At 35.7% G+C, this 21,616-nt stretch overlaps 1 protein-coding gene across 3 annotated transcripts in view; it reads left to right on the top strand.

Moving 5' to 3' along the window:
* The window catches only part of LOC132098731 (dedicator of cytokinesis protein 4-like), an 82,827-nt gene extending 61,581 nt beyond the window's left edge, over positions 1–21,246 (top strand). For 2 of the 3 annotated variants that reach the window (XM_059504876.1, XM_059504875.1), the window contains 20 exons: positions 56–151; positions 719–779; positions 990–1,083; positions 1,163–1,311; positions 2,444–2,530; positions 2,911–3,015; positions 3,127–3,268; positions 4,334–4,500; positions 5,935–6,021; positions 6,979–7,155; positions 9,847–9,930; positions 11,121–11,240; positions 11,324–11,448; positions 12,392–12,512; positions 12,957–13,038; positions 14,553–14,659; positions 16,396–16,468; positions 17,128–17,223; positions 18,352–18,413; positions 20,235–21,246. In XM_059504876.1, the coding sequence (XP_059360859.1) occupies positions 56–151; positions 719–779; positions 990–1,083; positions 1,163–1,311; positions 2,444–2,530; positions 2,911–3,015; positions 3,127–3,268; positions 4,334–4,500; positions 5,935–6,021; positions 6,979–7,155; positions 9,847–9,930; positions 11,121–11,240; positions 11,324–11,448; positions 12,392–12,512; positions 12,957–13,038; positions 14,553–14,659; positions 16,396–16,468; positions 17,128–17,223; positions 18,352–18,413; positions 20,235–20,657 (2,458 nt within the window). In that variant the 3' untranslated portion in view covers positions 20,658–21,246. The remainder of the gene's footprint in view (positions 1–55; positions 152–718; positions 780–989; positions 1,084–1,162; positions 1,312–2,443; positions 2,531–2,910; positions 3,016–3,126; positions 3,269–4,333; positions 4,501–5,934; positions 6,022–6,978; positions 7,156–9,846; positions 9,931–11,120; positions 11,241–11,323; positions 11,449–12,391; positions 12,513–12,956; positions 13,039–14,552; positions 14,660–16,395; positions 16,469–17,127; positions 17,224–18,351; positions 18,414–20,234) is intronic. The other variant, XM_059504877.1, reaches the window with a different exon arrangement.
* The last annotated feature ends 370 nt before the right edge of the window (positions 21,247–21,616 follow it).

The raw sequence follows: 21,616 nt of genomic DNA, 5'->3' as shown, positions 1-21,616 counted from the left end.
ATATGGTGGGCAGCAGTATGACTCGTTCTTTGCCTTGTTGGTTTTCTCTTGTCAGTCTGTTGAAGAAGATCGAGAGAGAGACGTGGAGAGAGAGCGGGATATCCCTTATAGCCACGGTCACACGGCTGATGGAGCGACTGCTGGACTACAGGTGAAAAATACACAGCTAGACAGATGTGCACAAAATACAAGATACTTACAGTTGTAAGCTACCCTTTTGAAAAACTTCTGTTCAGATGATCATGTGACACTCAAGACTGGAGTAATGATGCTGAAAATTCAGCTTTGCATCACAGGAATAAATTACATTTTATAGCTAATTAAAATTGTAATAATATTTTACAATATTGCTGTTTTTTAATTGCATTTTCTATCAAATAAATGCAGTCTTGCTAAGCATAAAAGATGTCTTTCAAAAACATAAAATAAATCTTACCGACCCCAAACTTTTGAACACTTACTGCTTTAAAAATATATATACTCCCCTGTGTGATATATTGTAGTACTTTTGCATTAAAAAAGTCAAATGAAAACTGTAATGAATCTACTTATTGTTTCTTTTTTATTGTTGATTTTCTTTTTTTATATGTATTTAAAAATAAAAGTTTAAGTTAACTTGGAAATAACCCTAAAGTTAAAATGTATTAAGTAAATAAAAATTCTGCATCATTTCATTTCTGTCCTTCTGGCACATGGATACACTCTTTCTGTTTTACAGAGACTGTATGAAGTTGGGGGAAGTGGATGGAAAAAAGATTGGCTGTACAGTCAGTCTGCTGGTACATTTATTTCTCTTTTGTGCCATTATTTGTCAGAATTATTTAATCTGTACTTGCCAGGAGACATTAAGGTCTTTTCATTTCTGTATTGTGGACTTCCCATTCCCATTGAATTTGTTCATAGTAACCAGGCCCACAGTGAAAGTCAGTGCTTGAAAGCACTTGAAGCACTTCATATCCGCAGTCCACCACTCTGTCTCCTTTCTGCAGAACTTCTACAAAACAGAGCTGAATAAAGAGGAAATGTACATCCGCTACATTCACAAGCTGTATGACCTGCATCTGAAAGCGCAGAATTACACAGGTACTCAAGCATGACCTGAACCAGAAGTAGTTTGAAGATGCGGTCCACGGATATAATTTGATGAGGTGTTTGTGTGCAGAGGCCTCATATACACTTCTGCTGTACGACGAGCTGCTGGAATGGTCCGAGAGACCCCTGCGGGAGTTTCTGAGTTACCCGATGCAGAGCGAGTGGCAGAGGAAGGAGTATCTGCACCTCACCATCATCCAGAACTTTGACCGCGGAAAGGTTCGAGTTTTCTGACATCCTCCCTGTTTTTGTGTCATGTTGTTTCTTTTGGTTCTCTTCACGTGGCTCCTCTCAGCCCGCTATTAAATTATCAGTGCGTGATTGCATTTCGAGTAGCTGTCCTTCAGAACTAAATGGCATTTACATAATCAGTAATCTCAATCACTTGATGTGAATAAAAATCTGCTCTCTTCATGGCTGAAGCCGTCTGTTGTGCTGGTGGATTTAGGAAGCAATGGGACTGAAATGCTTCCTCAAATACAAATGCAGTGGCACGCACGTTTATAATTTCGTATTAAAATACAAATTAAACTACAATTATGCAGTGTAATAGTAATATCGTCAGATAAGTCATGAAGTTACCAAAAAGGTGATTAAAGTTGCCTTAAAAACTGTGCATGTGTGTAAATATTTGGTATGAGTCAGATTTAAGAACATGTCTCTGATATTCAACCTTATTTAACCCGTCAGCTCATTAGTAGAGGTTTTAAGACCTGAGATGTCTACTCAGCAATGAAAAAAAAAACTAGGAAATCAGTAACTTTTTTAGCTTTAAGGATTCATCTATATTTAATTTAGAATATAGGGTTTGATAACTTTATTCAATTTTTGTATATTCCCTACTTGCTGAAGGGCACAGGAAGCTGAATATAATATTTATTATAATGGGTTTATGAGAAGATTGTTTTAAGTATTTTTTTTTTAAAGTCTACTAAATGTTAAAATGAATAGCTCTCAATTCTACTGTAATATTGAATGGCTATAGTCAATGGTTAAATATTAGGAAAAAATCAAATATTTCCTTGAGACTCGTGATACTCGGCTTCAGGCATAAAAAAGATGCCAAATATTTAAAAATATGCTGTCTTTGTTGTTTCTACATTCATTTGCATGAAATTATTGCAATTTAAATGTGTATTAAAAAAAGTAGCAATTAATTTTATGTGGGTCAGATATTGAAGTAAGAGAAGCCAACAAATGTCCTCATACCATCTTTTGCATTTGATCCCTCCAAATCCTGCATTTTTGACTCAAGTCCTCAGTCCTCCAAGTTCTGATGGTGCTCTAGTGGCTCCTGCTGGTCAGTTTTGAGACTGCATGTGAAATAAAATACCCCTCTCTACCCCTTTAGTGTTGGGAGAATGGCATCATCCTGTGCAGAGAGTTAGCGGACCAGTACGAATCCTACTATGATTACAGAAACCTCAGCAAAATGAGGGTGAGTTAAAACTCTATGTAATATGACCGTTGTTTGCATTTAGCCAGTTCTTAACAGAATCATAGCACGGAGACATAAGGAAACATAAGATGACTTACAGAACACATCAACCCCTAACTGGCAGCTTGGCTGGATTGTTGATAATTTCACATCCAAAAAAATGTTGGACAATAATAACAGAGGTCTGGAAAGTGTGTATATATATATATTTAAAATATCTAATTCAAATGAGAATGTAGAAATTGTCATCTACAACTAAATTGTTATTTTAGTGCAAGAAACTTTAACTTTCAGTTGATTAAATGCATCATATGTGTGCAATATGGCCCTTTTAGCTGAAAAACTGTATTTTCTGCTAATTATCTGACCGCAAATCACAGATGATGGAGGCTTCGTTTTATGATAAAATAATGGATCAACAGCGTCTGGAGCCAGAGTTCTTCAGAGTTGGCTTCTACGGCAAAAAGTTCCCCTTCTTTCTACGGGTATGTGTCATCCTGACATCCAGCTCCAGATCAGATGTCACCTTCAGTAACTCTGAAGTCCACTTGGTGTCAGTATTCACCAGAATATTTGTTTGTGTGTGTGTCATACAGAATAAGGAGTTTGTGTGCCGTGGTCATGACTACGAGCGTCTGGAGGCGTTCCAGCAGCGCATGCTCAATGAGTTCCCTCATGCCATCGCAATGCAACACGCCAACCAGCCTGACCAGACCATCTACCAGGCTGAAGCCCAATGTATCCTCCAGACAGCTCTTCTCTTTCCTAAACTCACACACTTGGACACCAGAGAGTCTTATACTTGCACATTTCATTCTTTGAAGAGTTGATAAGTTCTTTTAACTCATGTCAGTTTGCCCTAACTAACTGGTTTACTAACTTTACTATTAGCAGCACAAATGCAAGCATCACCATTAATATTGCTTACAAATTTGAACGAACCCCAAACAGTATAAAGTATTAAAATTGAGTGTGCAACACAATTGTTTCTATTTCTATTTCTGAGTTCCATTTGGTATGGGTTAAATTAGCATTTAGATGTAAATGTGACCCCCTACCTTTAAATTAGATTTCATAAGAAGAAAGTTTGTAATAATTCTCAATAGCACATTGCCGATATAAAAATGAAGTAAAAATGAAGTAAAAATTCAGCGTAATATCTCAGAAGCCACAGAAGCACAAGCACAAAGCCAGAAGTGCCCGCTTTAAATACACGTCCATGTGGCAAAAGAAAAAATCAATCCCTTCCCTCTCAGAACGCATATCAGGCTCGGAGACGGTGGGTCGCAGGAGAGCATTTGTTCAATTGATGAGACATGTACCTGGAGGCCAGGCGCTCGGTGAATATGTGACGTCCTCTTCAGCACAATTAGAGCAGACAGGGCCGGTCAAACTACATGAGCACAGCGTTTTGTTATCCAAGCCGGACGATTAATCATTTACCTTCTTGGACGTCTGCCTTGCTCGATTCATATTTATGTGCTGATGAGACCTCACATCTGTGAGGCACAAGATGTTGGTTATTTAAACATTTGCGGAGGATGATTTCCAACTGTACGGTCCACATTTGAAGTAGGAGTGAAGTAGGAGCTCCCAAAGCAAAATGTGTTATCAAACACTTACTTTTGTAAAGTTACTGAAAATATATAATATAATGAGTTATATAAATACATTTAAATACAATGCTTAATTTAACAATAATAAAGAAGTCCTTACTTTTAGTTATTAGTTACTTTCTGTATTCAAATGCATTTGTGTTCGAGCGACATGTATTTCATGTTCCTTGATGAATCATTCATGCAGATCTGCAGATTTATGCTGTCACACCAATCCCAGATAGTCAGGACGTCCTGCAGCGTGATGGCGTCCCCGACAACATCAAAAGCTTCTATAAGGTCAACCATATCTGGAGGTTTCGCTACGACCGCCCTTTTCACAAGGGCACCAAAGACAAAGAAAACGAGTTTAAGGTGAGTTAGTAGCCACAGTGTACTCTTAAATGAGTTGTTCGGCCAGAAATTGAGGTTCTGTCATCATTTATTCACCTTTATATTATTTCAAACCTGTATGACTGTTTTCTGCTGTGAAACACAAAAGGGGAAGTTGTGAAGAATATGCTGGCTACTGTTTTTGATTCAATCTAAGTATGAAAATATGGAATGATTTGGTCACAGATCTGACACCACTACCTCTTTCATGAACTCTTGCGAATGTTCAAAGAAGATCTTGAGATGATTGCATGAGAAGATATTCAGTAAATCATAACTTAAACTCAGTGTGCAACACAAAGTGTTTCCATTCAGTAAATCAGTCAGAATCATGATGATTTCGCTTCTTAAACAAGCTATTGTATGATTTTTAAGGACGTGTAATTTAGTGCATGAGTCATATGAATTGCTTTTGTAGTGCCTGTACGTCCATTTTGAAGCTTGAATGCTCCTGACCATGTTCATTGTAATTGAATGTGTCAAAACTGACCAGTAAATTCTTCAAAATGTGTAGATGGTAGAAAAAAAAAGTCATGCGGGTGAGTAAATAATTTGTGAGTTTTTCATTCTGGGATTTTTCATTCCATCTTTTAAGGCATTCTTATGATGTATTTTTTTTCTCATCACTCTTTCCTCTCTTCTCTCTTGTGTGTTCATTCCTTTACTTCCAGCGTCTGGCGGTCTGTGTGTGTGTGTGTGTGTGTGTGTAGAGCTCAGGTGTTCTCTCACATGCTGCATTATTCACAGCCTTGGTCCAGAGAGGCTAATTAAAGTTTTAGGGGCTGAGAGACGCGCTCCTTCCAAATATCATTTCCCTTCCCCTATCACTCAATATATCTAGCATAGACAATCACAGCCTCTGCATGGATTCGATCCACCGCGGGGGTTAGATTTCCCCCAACCTCTGGTGGTTACCATCTTTGAAATAAACTGTTTTGCCTGCCAGATATTATATTTTCAGAGACACCGGGGGTACTCGCCACCCCGGTCCACTTACCGCACAGTAATAATGTCTGAAAATCTCATTTAGAGGTAAACTTTGGCTGAGACGCTATCCAGATGATATGATTATATTGGACTGAGGTGGTTTTGAATATCACAATCAAGCATCTGAAGTTCTTACAGAGCTTCCTCCGTTATACCTGCGCCAGCTCAGGTTAATTCTCAGGCTGTGCTGGATGGGAAGTGAATTTATGAATGTGAAATTTAATATGTGGAGCAGTGTGGCTTTATAAGCAGACTGTGTTGCTGAGAATGAGCTGTTTAAAGTGTAGATTAAATGATATGTATTAAACATTCTGGAGGAGGAAAGTCACTGGTTCATTGAATATGTTGTAACCGCTTTGCCTTATGGGATCTCTTGGACTTTCTCTGATGGTTGATGTTGGTTAATGAGCATTTGCTTTTGAATTTCAGAGCTTGTGGGTAGAAAGAACAACGTTAACGCTTGTTCAGAGTCTCCCGGGCATCTCACGCTGGTTTGAAGTGGAGAGGAGAGAGCTGGTAAGTAGATCTCTCATGAAACTTTTCCTTTTGTTCGATTCCCACACTGACCACATTAAGGTCAGAATCAGAAACTTGACGCAATCACAGATGTGAATGCACAGCCAATGACTGTGAGTGTTTTGTTCTTGTAGTACATACGTATTGTGCACTTTTTTATTTATCTATTTATGTTTTTTGTTTTTATAGATAGTGCTGATAGTTTCCCTTTATGAATATTCACAATATTCCAGCTTAATTGGTTATAAATGGAACCATTTATTGTGTCACAAAAGAAAAAACTAAATGTGTAGCAAAATAATCTTATTCACAATAATGAATATTATTATATTTAGTATTTACTAGTGCTGTCAAAAGATTAATTGTGATTAATCGCATTCAACATAAAAGTTTTTGTTTTACATAATATGTGTGTATACGGTGTATATAAATTATGTATATATAAATATAAACAAGCATGTATATATTTAAGAAAAAATGTGTCTGTATAATATACAATATAAGAACATAAATGTATATACATGTAAATATTTTTGAAAATACATGCATGTGTTTGTATTTATATATACTTAATAAATATACACTGTACACATCCATGTATTATTTACTGTAATCAAAAACTTTCTTTTGGATTTGATTAATCGCGATTAATCATTTAACAGCACTAGTATTTATATTTTATAATTCTGTTATTCTGTATTTTAATATATCGTAAAATTTGATTTATTCCAGGTTTGTTTTTTTTTTGTTTTTTTGTATTCTTTGACTAATAACAGTGTCTATTTAAAATAGAAATATAAAAGTCTTTACTGTTTTTTCCCCCCATTAATTAAATGCATCTATGGTGAAAGTGTGAATTTATTAAAAAAAAAAAAAAAAAAAAAAAAAAAATTGGTTTAATGACTTCAAACTTTTGATCCATTGTTTTTGGCTTGATTAACTTTTTTTTGGCTTCAGGTGGAGGTGAGTCCTCTAGAGAACGCTATCGAGGTCATCGAGAACAAGAACATGCAATTGCGGATGTTGATCACGCAGTGTCAAACCCGGCAGATGCAGAACATCAACCCCTTGACCATGTGTCTCAATGGAGTCATCGACGCCGCTGTCAACGGAGGGCTCGCTCGCTATCAGGAGGTTGTATATTATATGCATTACAAGTCCTCACTGATACAAGACCACCTCATATTTAAAAAATGTATACATACAAGGTTGTCTCCCAGTGTCCTCTGTCAGAAAACACAGAGCCTTCAGATGGCCGAGGGGAATTCTGGGATACCTTCGTAGTTCTAATGCGTGTTTAGCTTTACCGAAAGAGAACATCTTGGCCGTGACGTCCCTCTGTACTCTACTCAGTAGCATAGCAATCATTCTCCTTGTGAAACCTTGGGAAAATCCATAGTATCTCAAAGAAGTCATATTTTGAATGAATACAACAGATCTTTTCAGATTGTATGAGCAACCTCGCTTTAGTGTCACTGCAGTATTTACCGTGATAGACTTGGAGAGCAGCTATGAAGAGGAGAGTCGACTATATTCAGGCGATTTTTGTTTGTATGTCTTCCAGAATGTACATTTGCGTTAAATTCGCTTCATGTAGGCTACGCCTCCTGAGGCTTAGAGTGTGGGATGAGCAGCAGTTAATGTATTTGGATCTCAAACATGACAGCACTGCCAATTAGTTGTTTATTGAGCATTCCAGCTGTTGATCTTAATATTTTACTTGCATTTCTGCTCTTTAAGGTCAGACTTCATGGAAATTCCACTCTGAAATTCCTCTCATTTGCAAGCCCCTTGCTTTTAATTGGCTCACCCTAACGATTTTTAGACTTTCCGGACATCTGCGTCTCCTCCAGAAGTTTAGAGAGAAATAAATTTAGTAAGGGATGCTTGTTCCATTCCTAAATTTTTTGATGATTCACAAATACACAAGCACATCTGTAAGTGTCACAAATGAAACATTCAAATGGCGTTCATCTACTGGCGATCTGCAAGCATCTCAAGAAATTTGAGAGAAAGCTAGTGGCGTTTTTAATTCCTTAAATTAATGCTCACAAACGTTTCTCAAAAGATCTTTTAGCTCAAATAGTAGCGTATGGCATTACAAGATCATCGGTTTCTTTCCCAGGCATTAAATAAATCTTTGGATAAAAGTGTCAGGTATATCATAGAGGTAATGACAAAACCATTAAGCCATTAAAACCAAACTGATTTATATATATCATAACATCGCCCACTAAGGAGTTTTCGAAAGAAAATGGAAATGCAAAATAGTGCTCATCCGAGGGGACCATTTATACATCTTCAACTTAATTTCATATTGTTCCCTTCTAATCATGGGTACAACAGTCTGCTGGTAATTGTTCAGAACTTCCATCATTGAAAAGATTGTAGAATTCCCAAATTGGGAATTTTTTGTCATAATATATATTTGTTTCATGTGCGTGAACCAATTTGTACTGTGTACGAAAAATAGTGTATAGTAGTGTATATTATAGTCGAGACCATGTTCCTTGCCAAATTAATGACCTTTTTGTTCTCATTGTACCAAAGCCAAAATAGAATATAAGAGAATTTTTCTTTTCTTTTATTCAATCCAAACATATTTGTATAATGCTTTATATAATATACATCTATCCAAAGCACTGAGTAAACTAAAACTGACACTGGCAAGGAAAAATGCACTTAACATATATAAATAAAAACTGTTCTGGAACATATGTAAAAAAAAAAATGGAAGCATGAATATTTAATAACGATAATAATAATAATAATAAAAAGCTATCACTCTTAACTAGTTGCTTATTAGCATGTATATTACTAGCATATTGGCTGTGTATTAGTACTTATAAAGCACATATTCTGTATAATCATAATATAAATCCCTTAATTCTACCCTGTAATTAAAGTGTAGTTAATAGTTAGTTACTAGTGCAAACTGGACCTTACATTAAAGTCTAACAAAAAAAGTATAGTTTTTTTCTTCCCACAAATTTATATGCATTTTAAAGTTGTCAAAATCAGTGATTTCCAGACGGTTTGTCACTAAAATGTTTCTCTCTCGTTGTGAGTGTCTTTAGTGATCTGCAGGTGTAGCGTGCAGCTGCAGTTTAAATGGGCATCTGCCAGCAGCATTCGGCTGGTGTTCAAGCCAAATGTCATACTGAAGGCAATGGAAAAATCTGTATGGTGGAATCTTTGAAGTCTGAGATTTTTGCCTCCTGAAGCTTCTGCTCTCCCACTGTTTCTTTGGAGCAACCAGCCCATCGTCCTTGGAACAGATCTGACACGGATACACCGTCTGTTCTTCCTCCTTCCCCCTGTAGCTTAGAAGATCTGAAAACATGCATGTTTTTAAGCTAAAATTTTTGCACTTCATGTGGTTGCAGCGCTTCATGTCCCTTAAAACAGAAAGTATTTTACCAAACTATGCATGATATTTTGGTAACACTTTAGTATAGGGTCCAATTCACACTAATAACTAGTTGCTTATTAGCATGTCTATTATTAACATATTGGCTGTTTATTAGTGCTAATAAAGTGATTATAATGCATGACATCCATAATCCTACCCAATACCCTAAACTTAACAACTACCTTATAAACTATTAATAAGCAGCAAATAAGGAGTTAATTGAGGCAAAAGTCATAGTTAATGGTTAGTAAATAGTGAGAATTGGACCCTAAAATAAAGTGTGACCGATATTTTTTGTTAAAGATGTCAAAGATGGTAAATTCTAACTCGCACCACAAAATATGTGGAGGCTGGAGAGGCACAATGCATTGTGGTTAAGGAGTGTAATTTTGTGTCTCTTTTATTTCTTGCAGGCGTTCTTCGTGAAGGACTACATCATGAATCACCCCGAGGACGGAGACAAAATCGGCCGTCTGCGAGAGCTCATGTTTGAGCAGGTTTGTCTCAAGAAACCAAATCAAATCTACACCAGATTGTACACACATTTATGATGATTCGCACTCATCATTCACGTCTGTTTCACCAACGCCGTTTGGGATTTAGCTCTTATGTTCTGCACAAGCTGGGTCGCTGTAGGTCTTTCCTTCGTGCCCGTGCTGCTTGGTAACCAGGAACTCTTCAGAGAACTCACATGATGCTGTTGTCTAGACAGTAACCATGGACATAAGCCAGTTACAAGCATGAACTTTTAAAGACTGAAGAGGGAAAATCTAATGCTTAAATTAAATTATGAAGCGACATGAGATGAAAATAGATCCTGTTTGCTGCTTTAATAAATTATTGCTCTTGATTTGTCAGATCTCTGTTGACATAAAATTCATTCTAATTTGTGCAATTTGGACTCTTATAATTTCCTATAATTGTAGCTTTTTCTGGTAATTGCAACTTTATTTCTCACATTTGACCCTTATTTCTCTCTTTATTGAGACTTTCACAATTTGAAAATTTCTTATCATTTCAACTTTTTGTCGGATAATGACAATCTCATATTTTCGATTTATTTCTCGCTACTGATTCACAATTCAGGCTTTATTTCTTATGTATTTCTTATGATTGCATTTGAGGTTTATTTCATGCTACTGAGACTATTTTACAATTTCGACTTCATTGTTTTATAATTGCAATTTTTTTTTTCTGATAATTGCGACTTTATTTATTTCTCGCTATGGAGGCCATTTTTCTTAATTCTTCACATTTATAAGTTATCTTACAATCGTTACATTAGAACTATTTAGATATTTGTTTTATTTTTAAGATTACATAAGTCAGTGATTTTTAAAAAAAAAATTTTATTAGTGAGTTCTTTCTAATAATTGTGATTTAATTGTCTTTTTCTCGCAATTGAAACTTTTTTTTTTAATTCATAGTGCAGCATCCCACATTTAAAGCCTTACAATATACCATAGTTTAGAGTTTATTATTATTTTTTTTTTTTTGCATTATTTTAAGATTTTTATCAGTAATATATAACTAATATATAACTTTTCAAAATGCATTCAAATCCCAATGGATAAAATGAAAAAGTCCCATATTATTTAGCACTTAATATTCTTTTAATGTTCCATTGCTCAAGTTAAAATGCATTGTCATTACTGTTGTACATCCTTAAGACTGGTTTCTCCTTCAGGCTCAAATCCTGGAGTTTGGTTTGACAGTACATGAGAAGTTCGTTCCTCAGGACATGCGGCCTCTCCACAAGAAACTTGTGGATCAGTTTCATCTCATGAAATCCAGCCTCGGCATACAGGTGCATACAAGCAGTCAGATTCTTTCTGATCTCCCAAGCCGCTTCTCGTGCGCTCATCTTTATGTCTTTCCCATGCACTGAAGGAGTTTCCAGCCAATGTGCGAGCCAGTCTGATCCACTTCACCAACGGAAGCCCTCGAGCCACAAGAAACTCTGCGCCCAACATAATGAGTCCAGAGGGAGGAGCGCGTGTGGTGTCACGCCGCAGGTGAGGGTTTTTTGGTGGCTAGTGCTTAAATCTAGAGAGCAGGATAGCTAATAGAAGATATAATCTTAATATGTGTGTGTAAAATAAGTAAGGATGGGGAAAAATAACATGCTAATTTCTGCAGTTTATTGTGATTGAATGCAGTAATTTTTTTCTCACTTCCTGTGGATATCATTATATATGCTCACATTCGTCCTGCTGACTCCTTAATAATTCAAATAATTTAATAATTATGTATTTATTTATGATTGAAGATGATAATGATGATGATGATGATGATTATTATTATTATAATTGTTATTATTAGTAGTAGCAGTATTACTAGAAGTAGTACTACTTATAATGAATAAAATACTGATCAATATAATATACTTTTATATAACCCATCCATTTATTTTATTTCTTATTGTCAAAATTATTTTTTTAGCAGTTCTCCATCCTAAATATGTTTACGTAAAGTATTTTATGATGACACAAAGATAAATAAGCTGCAATTTTTGAAAGCAGAAAATATTAATTATTCATTTAGAAGTCAGTTGATTTTGAAGTCAGCTTATGTATCAATCAATATTGATTATTGGCCAAATGCAACAGATACTAACATTTTGGCTGATTAGGAGCTAATATTCTCCTAAAATGTCAAAATGATAACTTTACTAATCTTCAAGTAAATTCTACACTAATTTTCAGCAAAATTGGATGCTATTTGTTAATACAACAGAGATTAACTGATTAAAAAAAATATTGCCTGAATATGTTTTATAATTTTTCTCTTGTGTTAATTTAAATGTAATTATATTGCTTTTTGTTAATTGTGTGACTCTTCGTTTTATACTCGTTAATTGTTATTCACTTTATATTCACCATAAAAATTACATAGCATTAAATAAAAATGCTACTTGTTAAAGTATTTCTAATTGCATTTTTATTGTATGTCATTCAGTCCCCTCAGCTACCCAGCAGTCAAACGCTACTCTTCATCCTCGCTGTCATCGCAGGCCTCCAATGAAGTGAGCAACATCACGGGCCAATCAGAGAGCTCGGATGAAGTCTTCAACATGCAGGTGAGTGCATGGGCTGCCATTGGATAACTAGTCTCACACACACACACACACACACACACACACACACACACACACACACACACACACACACCAGCAGACTCTCTATTCTCTCACTGTCTTTCATATTTCCTCCTAATCTCCCTCTTTCTCTCTTGTTCTTTTTCTCTTGTTCTTTTTCTCTCCTAATTGCCCTCTTTCTGTTTTCATCTGTCTCTCTCACATCTCCTCTTAATCTTCTTGTCTCGCTCTCTCTTTTCTCTCACTGTGAGAATTGGATTTGTAGGTGTGAATTATAGACTGGACAGACAGATCATTTAGCTTTTTTCTTTTATCCCAGACTCAGTGATTATTGTATAACCCGTCCATATTATAAACTGACAACAAAGTGCTGTAATCTGTTGGCTCTTTCTTATGTTTCTCATGTTTTTTTTCTTGTCTTTTCAGCCAAGTCCATCTACCTCAAGTCTCAGTTCCAATCACTCTGCCTCTCCCAACGTGACCAGCTCGGCTCCGTCCAGTGCCAGAGGTGAGAAGAGTCCATCCGCTCTCAGAGCAGCCATTCCAAAACTTTGCAGTATGTCTATATTAAACTTTTATTTCAGTGTTCACACTGCAAAGCTACTGAGGTTTGATGCCGGCACAGTAACACTAGATGTACTGTGGACTGTGTACTTTTTGATGCAAGACTGAAGTTACAGAAACTGTTCCACCAAAAAATAACAAAAAGCATTTTTGATTATTTCTCATATTTGAGACATTATTTTTTCATAATGCTGTATCTTTGTATCACAATTTGGACCTTATTTATCATAATTGTGACTATTTCTTATTTCTTTTTGTTATTGCTTCTCGTAGTTAAGTCTTCATATTCTCACATATGGAATTTCACATTTGCAATTGTATAATAGAATTTGGATATTTTCTTTTAATTGCGGTAATTGAAAAATTAATTCTCATAATTGAGTCTTTCACAGTTTGATGAATCTCACATCAGCGACTTAATAACACAATTTGGATCTTATTTTTATTAATTGCAACTTCATTTTTGTTGATATTCCACAATTCAAAATATTTCCATATTTGCAACTTTACATCACAGTTTGGACTTTATTTCAAATAATTTAGACTTTTTCACTTTTGAGACTTATTTTTTACAACTGAATCTTTATATTTTTACAATGTGACAACTTATTTGTGACTTATACATTTTTTTCTGGTAATTAAGACATATAATTTGCAAGAAATTATTACTGTTTTTCCCATAATTGCATCTTTATTTTTTTTCGCAATTACAACTCATTCTTAATTTAAGCTTTATCACAATTACCTTTTTTTTTTTTTTTTTTTTTACTCTCATTCAGAATCAGTCTTCCATAATAAAACAGATTTCCGAGGTAAAAATAAAATACTACAGCAAAGCAAAGTTAATGATCCATTTAATGCTGTTTTACTGTGGGTTACAGAAAGTTGGCGTCTTGATATATAGCAGAACTATCCCCTGTTTCGCTGTCTTTTCCACTCTTCCTTGGCCTCTTATCTACTTCCATCCAGCATGTGTTTACGTGCGGACACCGATCATAAAAACAGGAATATGTATGGAGACATTTATGTAATCTTATAGTCTCCCCTTGGCAGCCCTACTTGCCTCCCATAGAGACCCCCATAAAGCAGCGGCAGACAGGAAGCGCTTCTGGAGAATTACAGACGGCATAAAATGCAGCTTGAAGAGCTCTAGACTGATGATGACTATCGCTGGGGTGCATAAGGGCCTCCTGTCCTGTGCTGGAGGAGGAAGTTAGTGTTCTGAGCAGGTCCACGCCACTCCTCATGTCGGCTAGTCTATCTCTCCCTGCAAAATAACCATCTGTCACCCCAGCATAACAATTCTCACCATAGCGGGAGGGAAAGATGAGGAGGAGCCTTTATTTCATGTGCTGGCTGGTTAGACATGAAATGAGAGCAAGATATATATGTCTTTTTTTTGTCTGTGTGTTACTGAAATCACACCCTTGCTTAGACCAACCTCCTCACACTTCACAGGTTCTCCACAGCTGTCAGATAAACGCAAGCATTCCCGAGAGAACTGCCTCTCGCCGCGAGAGAGACCCTGCAGCGCCATATATCCAAACCCCCTGGATCCCGCACAGGTATGAAGATGATTAGAATATCAATGTTTTTAATATTCACCGCAGTCTTAAGGTCATATTGGCGTGATTTTGGAAGCTTTTTTGTTTACTCTTTGGGTTTACTTCTCTTTCACTTTTCTTTTTTCTTGTAAGACTTGCATTAACCACATCCTTAAAAATGACTAGGTGGAATTTATTTTTTGAATGTGTGGAAATTATTAGGTAAAGTATCTGTGCAGAAAAATCTGATGACATATTCACAATTTTATTCCATGAAATTAACAGAATTAAAGCAAAGAACTAGAGAATTAACAGAATTAAAGCAAAGAATTAGATTTTTCATAATTGAAACTGTATTTCTCACAACTTGGACTGTCTCACAAAATTAGGATTTATTTGTAGTAATTAAGACTATTTCTTGTAATTCCGACTTTCACATTATATAGATTCTTTTTTTGCATTTGAGACTTTATTACACATAATAGAGACTACTTTTAGCATTTGAGACTTTATTTCTTGTAGTTGAAACTTTCCCATAATAGAGACTATTTTTAACATTTGAGACTTTATTTCTTTTGTAATTGAGACTTTATTTCTCGTAATTGAGACTTTATTTCTTGTAATTGAGACTTTCTCATAATAGAGAAAAGATTTAGCATTTGAGACCTTATTTCTTGTAATAGACTTTATTTCTTGTAATTTTGACTATTTCTCATAACTGAGACTTTAGTTCTTGTAAATTGACTTTCCCATAGAGACTATTTTTAGCATTTGAGACTTTATTTCTTGTAATTGAGACTTTCTCATAATAGAAACTATTTTTAGCATTTGAGACCTTATTTCTTGTAATAGACTTTATTTCTTGTAATTTTGACTATTTCTCGTAACTGAGACTTTAGTTCTTGTAAATTTACTTTCCCATAGAGACTATTTTTAGCATTTGAGACTTTATTTCTTGAAATTGAGACTTTATTTCTTGTAATATTGACTTTATTCTCTTTATTTCTCGTTAAAATAGGGCCCTATTTCTTGTAATTGAGACTTTATTTCTCATAATTGAGACTTTGTTTCTTGTAATTTAGAATTTATTTCTCGTAATAGAGACTATATTTCTTGTAATTAGGACTTTCCCATAATAGAGACTATTTTTAGCATTTTAGACTATTTCTTGTAATTGAGAATTTATTTCTTGTAATTGAGACTTTATTTTTCGTAATATTGACTTTATTTCTTGTAATTGAGACTTTATTTCTCATAATTGAGACTTTGTTTCTTGTAATTGAGACTTTATTTCTCATAATTAAACTTTATTTCTCATAATTGAGCTTAAGTTGAGAATTAACAGAATTCCAATTTCAAAATTAACAGCAAATTCTAATAGGGAGGAAAATGACATCCTTTTCACTTTTACCTCCTCACTCTATATCATGTCTTTCCTCGAAAATGAATATAACTCTATATTTCATTCAGTACTGTAAATGTAAATTATGTATAAATTCATGGATAGATGAAATGCCACTTTTTTCACTTGTGGGTTGTAGCCAGTTCATGTTAAAATGAAGCTTGAGTCTCTTCTCTGCTATTAATTAAAATGGTAAATAAAACACAAAATATGCTTCAGTATTAAAAACAAATGACAACAACAATAACTGTATCATGGCTTTTTCAAAAAGATACCTTGTAGCCTATAGTAATCTCTGTATGATGTTTCGATGGAAATCACAACCGCATTCAAATGACGTAAATCTCTTTCACAGAGGCCGGTTCCACACCCAGCGGGTGACGCTTCCTTGCCTCGCAGTAACCCCAACATCTCCACTCCCGATAAAGGTGAGCATGTGCATGTGAGTGTATGAATCTTCAGTCTGCCGCCCTGCTGTGAGGAGGGTGTTCTGCAGTGACGGGGGTCTGGCGATCAGTGCACTGGATCTGATGCTTGCTGACAGCTCGCCGCTCCTGTGTTGTGACAGCTGTGACTGAACCACCAAAGAGGTTCACCAACAGACTCACGCTTATTCTGATTGACAGGAAGATGTTGAGTAGATTTCATCATCTTGATTTCATCTGTTCATCCAAGTTATTTAAATTAATAGTTAACTCCTAGTGGGCATATTGACCTGCAAAGAAATTGGCAACTTTTAGCGTTGAACATTTGCTTGTCCTAAAAGATGCCCAGCAAACTATTGCGATTTTTAATTGATTTAATTTTGATTTCAAGACAAAAACATACAAAAGGTTTTGGATATTGAATATTTTCAGGATATTTTTTACATATAAGAGAAAATATATGTTAATGATCCAAAAAAATAATAATAACAACACATCATAACTCATTTGATATACTTTTTGTTTTTGAGGCAGGAGGTTTAGCAGGGCAATGTCTGTTGTTTCAGTGTCCTAGTCCGACCAAATCCTGATTTGCTATTGCAAGTCTTATTTTGAGTAGAGTTGACTGAATGTACCTGAAATGCATGTTTTGTGTGTAAAAGTGGTGAAGCCTGCACCAAGTAGCTGGAGTCTAGACATGCCGCTCTCTGATTTTAATGGAAAGTGTCCCCCTGTCCCTCCTAGACCACTGTACTCAGGTAAAGAAAGAAATCCGCTCCGACCGATCCTTTAGACTCACTTAGATGTTTCCCAAGCCTTTTAACTCTCAGATCTTCCACTCTTCTGCTCTAAAGTCTCCTGGTTTCTCGCTCGTCTTAACTTCTACCTCTCCCTTTATCGTGAGGGCTGCTGGCTCCATATATTTAATGAGAAAAGGCATATCACCTAACAACTGGATCCTTCCAACACATTCTTTTGTTTATAATCGTTCTGGATGAATCTTTCCTGCAGCATTTATGACTTTATACTGCATGACACGTCTTTAAACCTCAATCTGCACTGTTGCTGCTTTATTATCTTTCAAATGTTGGTCTGCATTCTCTTTTCTGCATTGTCTTTTATTTATTTATTTTCATTTTATTATAAACTCTAATTGTTGTATTTATTATTTTATATTTGTATTATTTTTATATTAATTTTAATATGATACATTTATATGTTACATACATGTTACATTTCAGAGCTCTATAACTAGTATATTTACCATTGTTTGTTTTTTCTAATTATTTATTAGTTATATTAGTTATAGTATATTATAGTAATTATTTATTGTAACTTTCTACTATAGGAAACTAGTGTATTTAATGTTTTATTGTTTAAATTTTATATATATATATATAGAGAGAGAGAGAGAGAGAGAGAGAGAGAGAGAGAGCACATGTTAGGTAAAAAATGTACTGTAAGTCGCTTTGGATAAAAGCGTCTGCTAAATGCAGAAATGTTAAATGTTACAATTATTATATAAAAATAGTTATTATAAAATATTAAGTAAAAGTGTTATTATTATTATTATTATTATTATTGCAATTGTGTCCAATAAAACTGAAAAATGGTCATGAAACACTAAATTATTCTAACATTATAACACTAAGTAGACATCAAAGTACAGATTATATTATAAAACAGTATGATATGACCCTTTTAAGGGTCTACATCTGTGGACTCCTGGAAAAGAACTGGTTTTGTACCGAATGGTTAAACTGTTTTGCATTAGCCGACTGACCTTAACAAAGCGTTTTCCTGATTAATCGACAGCCGTGACTGTGTTTACTGTCCCAGGCTCCTGAATCAAGTGAAGAAGATTGACTTTTTGTGTCCTTTAATAGGATCTCCTGCCAAGACTACACGATCACAGTCCCCTGTGATGACATTATGCTCACCGCAGAAGGTATGACCTTTTTTTTGTTGTCTGGGGTGTTTTGTGTAGTGACCTTTGATGCATTTACTGGTGTGGATGTTTACTGTAGTGTCTGGGGACTCGATCCAGGGCGTCTAAACTAGGTCAGATTCATGTCAATCCAACTGGGCCCACAATTACAGAGGGACACAGTTTGTGTGTGTCCATGCCAGTCCTGGGCAGTTCGGTTGGCAGCGATCCACTGCAGACCCTCCAGAAACCTTTAACCCATCTAAAAGTCTTCCATCTCAATAGTGGCAAATGCATATTACAGATATTGAACTCTGGTAACAACTATAAAGCAGAAAGCAACTATCTTTCTATTAGTATATTTTTGATTCCAACACTGTGTTTATGTACGATGACAATACAGTAAAGAAAAAATTACAGCTTTACTGAAAATGCAGGTATCAGTATTTAAGAAACCACAGTATTTTTCTTTCAAAGGGCATAATAGTCAAAAAGGGTCACAGATCTTGAAAAAGGTTGGCGCTTCTCAGAAACTCCCACTCAGCAGCGCCTCATTCAGCCCGCATCGCGTTGATAATTACTTTCCTTACTGTTTCCTTAAATTCTCGTCTCGTGCCATGTATTGATTCATCACCTGGTATTCAGCAACACACACACATGCTCACTAATCACCATATAAAACTCTACAATCCAGCCCGTGTGACTGGATGGATGACTGCATAAAAAAATCGAATCATTCCTCCTCCTGGAAATCAGAAATCTGTCAAGCTACTCAGAAGGAAAAAGAAGAGAGGGTGAGATTTGGATGGGAAGAAATCTCAGCGGGAATGCTGCTGAATTTCCTGAAGGAAGTGCGATCAGTGGGTCGGTAAGGGAAAACGTAACCTGTGTACCATTGCTTTCCCCAGAAATAGTCTCATGTCTGAAGCTATACTGTGTGACATATCACACACAAATGACTGAACACACAAATATGAATATAGATTCCTCAGTCAGTCACAGCTGGAAAAACCGCCATTGACCAGCGCAAATTTCCATTCTGGTCCAGGCTATTTTACTCTATACAGTTGGATTGGAAAACTCTGAAATCTCCAAAACATGATTTATATTTGAAGTAAACCATTTGATAATTGTGTATTTATTCATTTATAGAGATGCACCAGTATTACATTTCTGTACAATACCAATGCTAAATAATCAGACTAAATAATTAGACTCTACAATTTTCATAGTCATGAAAATAAAGAAAACTCTTTGAATGAGAAGGTGTGTCCAAACTTTTGGTCTGTACTGTACATATATATATATATATATATATATATATATATATATATATATATATATATATATATATATATATATATATATATATATATATATATATATATATATATATATACTTTACATGTAAACTCACTGTTATTGAGATGCACTGTTGACAGCTGTGTGTATTTTGTTTGTAGTTGCTGCACAAAGCTGAATTATCCTAGAGGAAATGTTGTGTTTGAAGTTCTCTCCAGAGTGCAGTCAGACTAAATACGCTTTATTTAGTGAAATGAAGTCCAAGAAACAGCTGCAGTCTTAGTTGCGGATTTAATTGCCTAGAAATTATTTCCGTAATGAAAAGACACAGTATTGCCTCAAAATAATAGAGCCAAAATTGCAGAATATTATGCTTTGGCCTTCCAGTGTACAGATTAGCTCTGTGAGGCGGGATGTTGTTTCTGTTGCAGCTGAAGGTTTCTTTATTAAGGCTTTCTGCTAGCAGAAAGAGGTAACTTTTCTTTTGTTAACTACATTGTGGCCCAGAGCTTCATGTTTTCTCTCCTCTTGTATTCGCAGACCTCTATGCCTCCGTTCACCCCCTCACCCACAGAGTGCCAGTCGACAGGGTTGGTGTCGAATTCTCCGGTGCTTTCTGGAAGCTACAGCAGCGGTATCTCATCTCTCAGTCGCTGCAGCGTCTCAGAGGCCTCCGGAACAGAAAACACACCTGCTGACCACGCCCTCCCAAACTCCGCCTCCAGCGGATCAGACGAGCTTATTCGGCGGGAAAACAAGACCCCGCCTCCTTACAGCATGCACGAGCGGAACAACCTACGCAGACAGGTTCCGCTTCCACCGAGCCTTTCAATTCCTCCAAGCATCAACGCACCTCCTATTCCACCCAAACCGCACCAGATTCGAAGGCAAGACACTGAGCCACGCCGGCCTGACCAGTTTCCCAGACCCCGGCCCATTCCCAGGAAAGTCTCACAGCTCTAACGCTGTGCCCTTCACTCCAACCCCACCGTTTGCACTTTTACACTTAACTCTGAGTTTACAAATACAAACTCCCAATTTTGATTAAATGTATAAAGTAGACTGTGGAATATTTTTATTATATATATATATATTTAGAGTGAGAGAGGGGATACAGGGGTATGACTGCATTTTATGCACTTTTTAGGTCAGAAATTATAATTTTGCTTGTCAAACTACCCAAGCCACTGAATTAATTCTAAATGGAGCTTGGTACCATGGTATTTTCTCAGATTTTTCATCATTTATCAATGCTAATGTGTATTTATAGTGGTTGATACAAGACATGTTTGCCTTAAGAGTCTTTATATCAGTGAGAAATGCATGATTAAAAGTACTTTTTATTCAGACAAAAGGTGCTAAATTCATCTAAATTAATGTTGGCACAATATGTTTTGGATTGCATTTTCCTTTGGGTCTATGGCCTATTCACACTGAATGCAAGGAAAAATGTGGGGTAAAATAATTAAATATTATCGCATTCATGGGCATGGCAAAATAATATTATTTATAAAAAAATAAAAAAAATAAAAAATATATATATATATTAGGGCTGGGCAAGTTAACGCGTTATTAATGCCGACAATTATTTTATTGCGCATTAACGCAGTGTTTTATTATTATGAAAGTCCGTTGCTCCCTGGCTCTGAATACACATACAGACAAATCATGGGTGACAGGAGGGGATGTTGCTGATCAAATTATTTAGGATAAGCTTCAACATTCACAAACCACTGTCCACTGTTATTTTTAACAGAAAAGAATGCAACAAGCTCGTAATTATGACATTATAAGTTGGAAATAGGAAGTTTCCAATTGTACATGAAGACAGCAGAGAAGCGCTCTCGCTCAACACAGTGGAGTGAATCATTTTGTTAACTTTGTGGTTTATTATTTTGAGTCATATGGGGCATGGTTACACA

Source organism: Carassius carassius, chromosome 22 (assembly GCF_963082965.1).
Source record: "Carassius carassius chromosome 22, fCarCar2.1, whole genome shotgun sequence".
NCBI lineage: Eukaryota > Metazoa > Chordata > Actinopteri > Cypriniformes > Cyprinidae > Carassius > Carassius carassius.
Note: the sequence above shows the minus strand (reverse complement) of the source record. Positions and strands in the feature narration are given on the sequence as shown.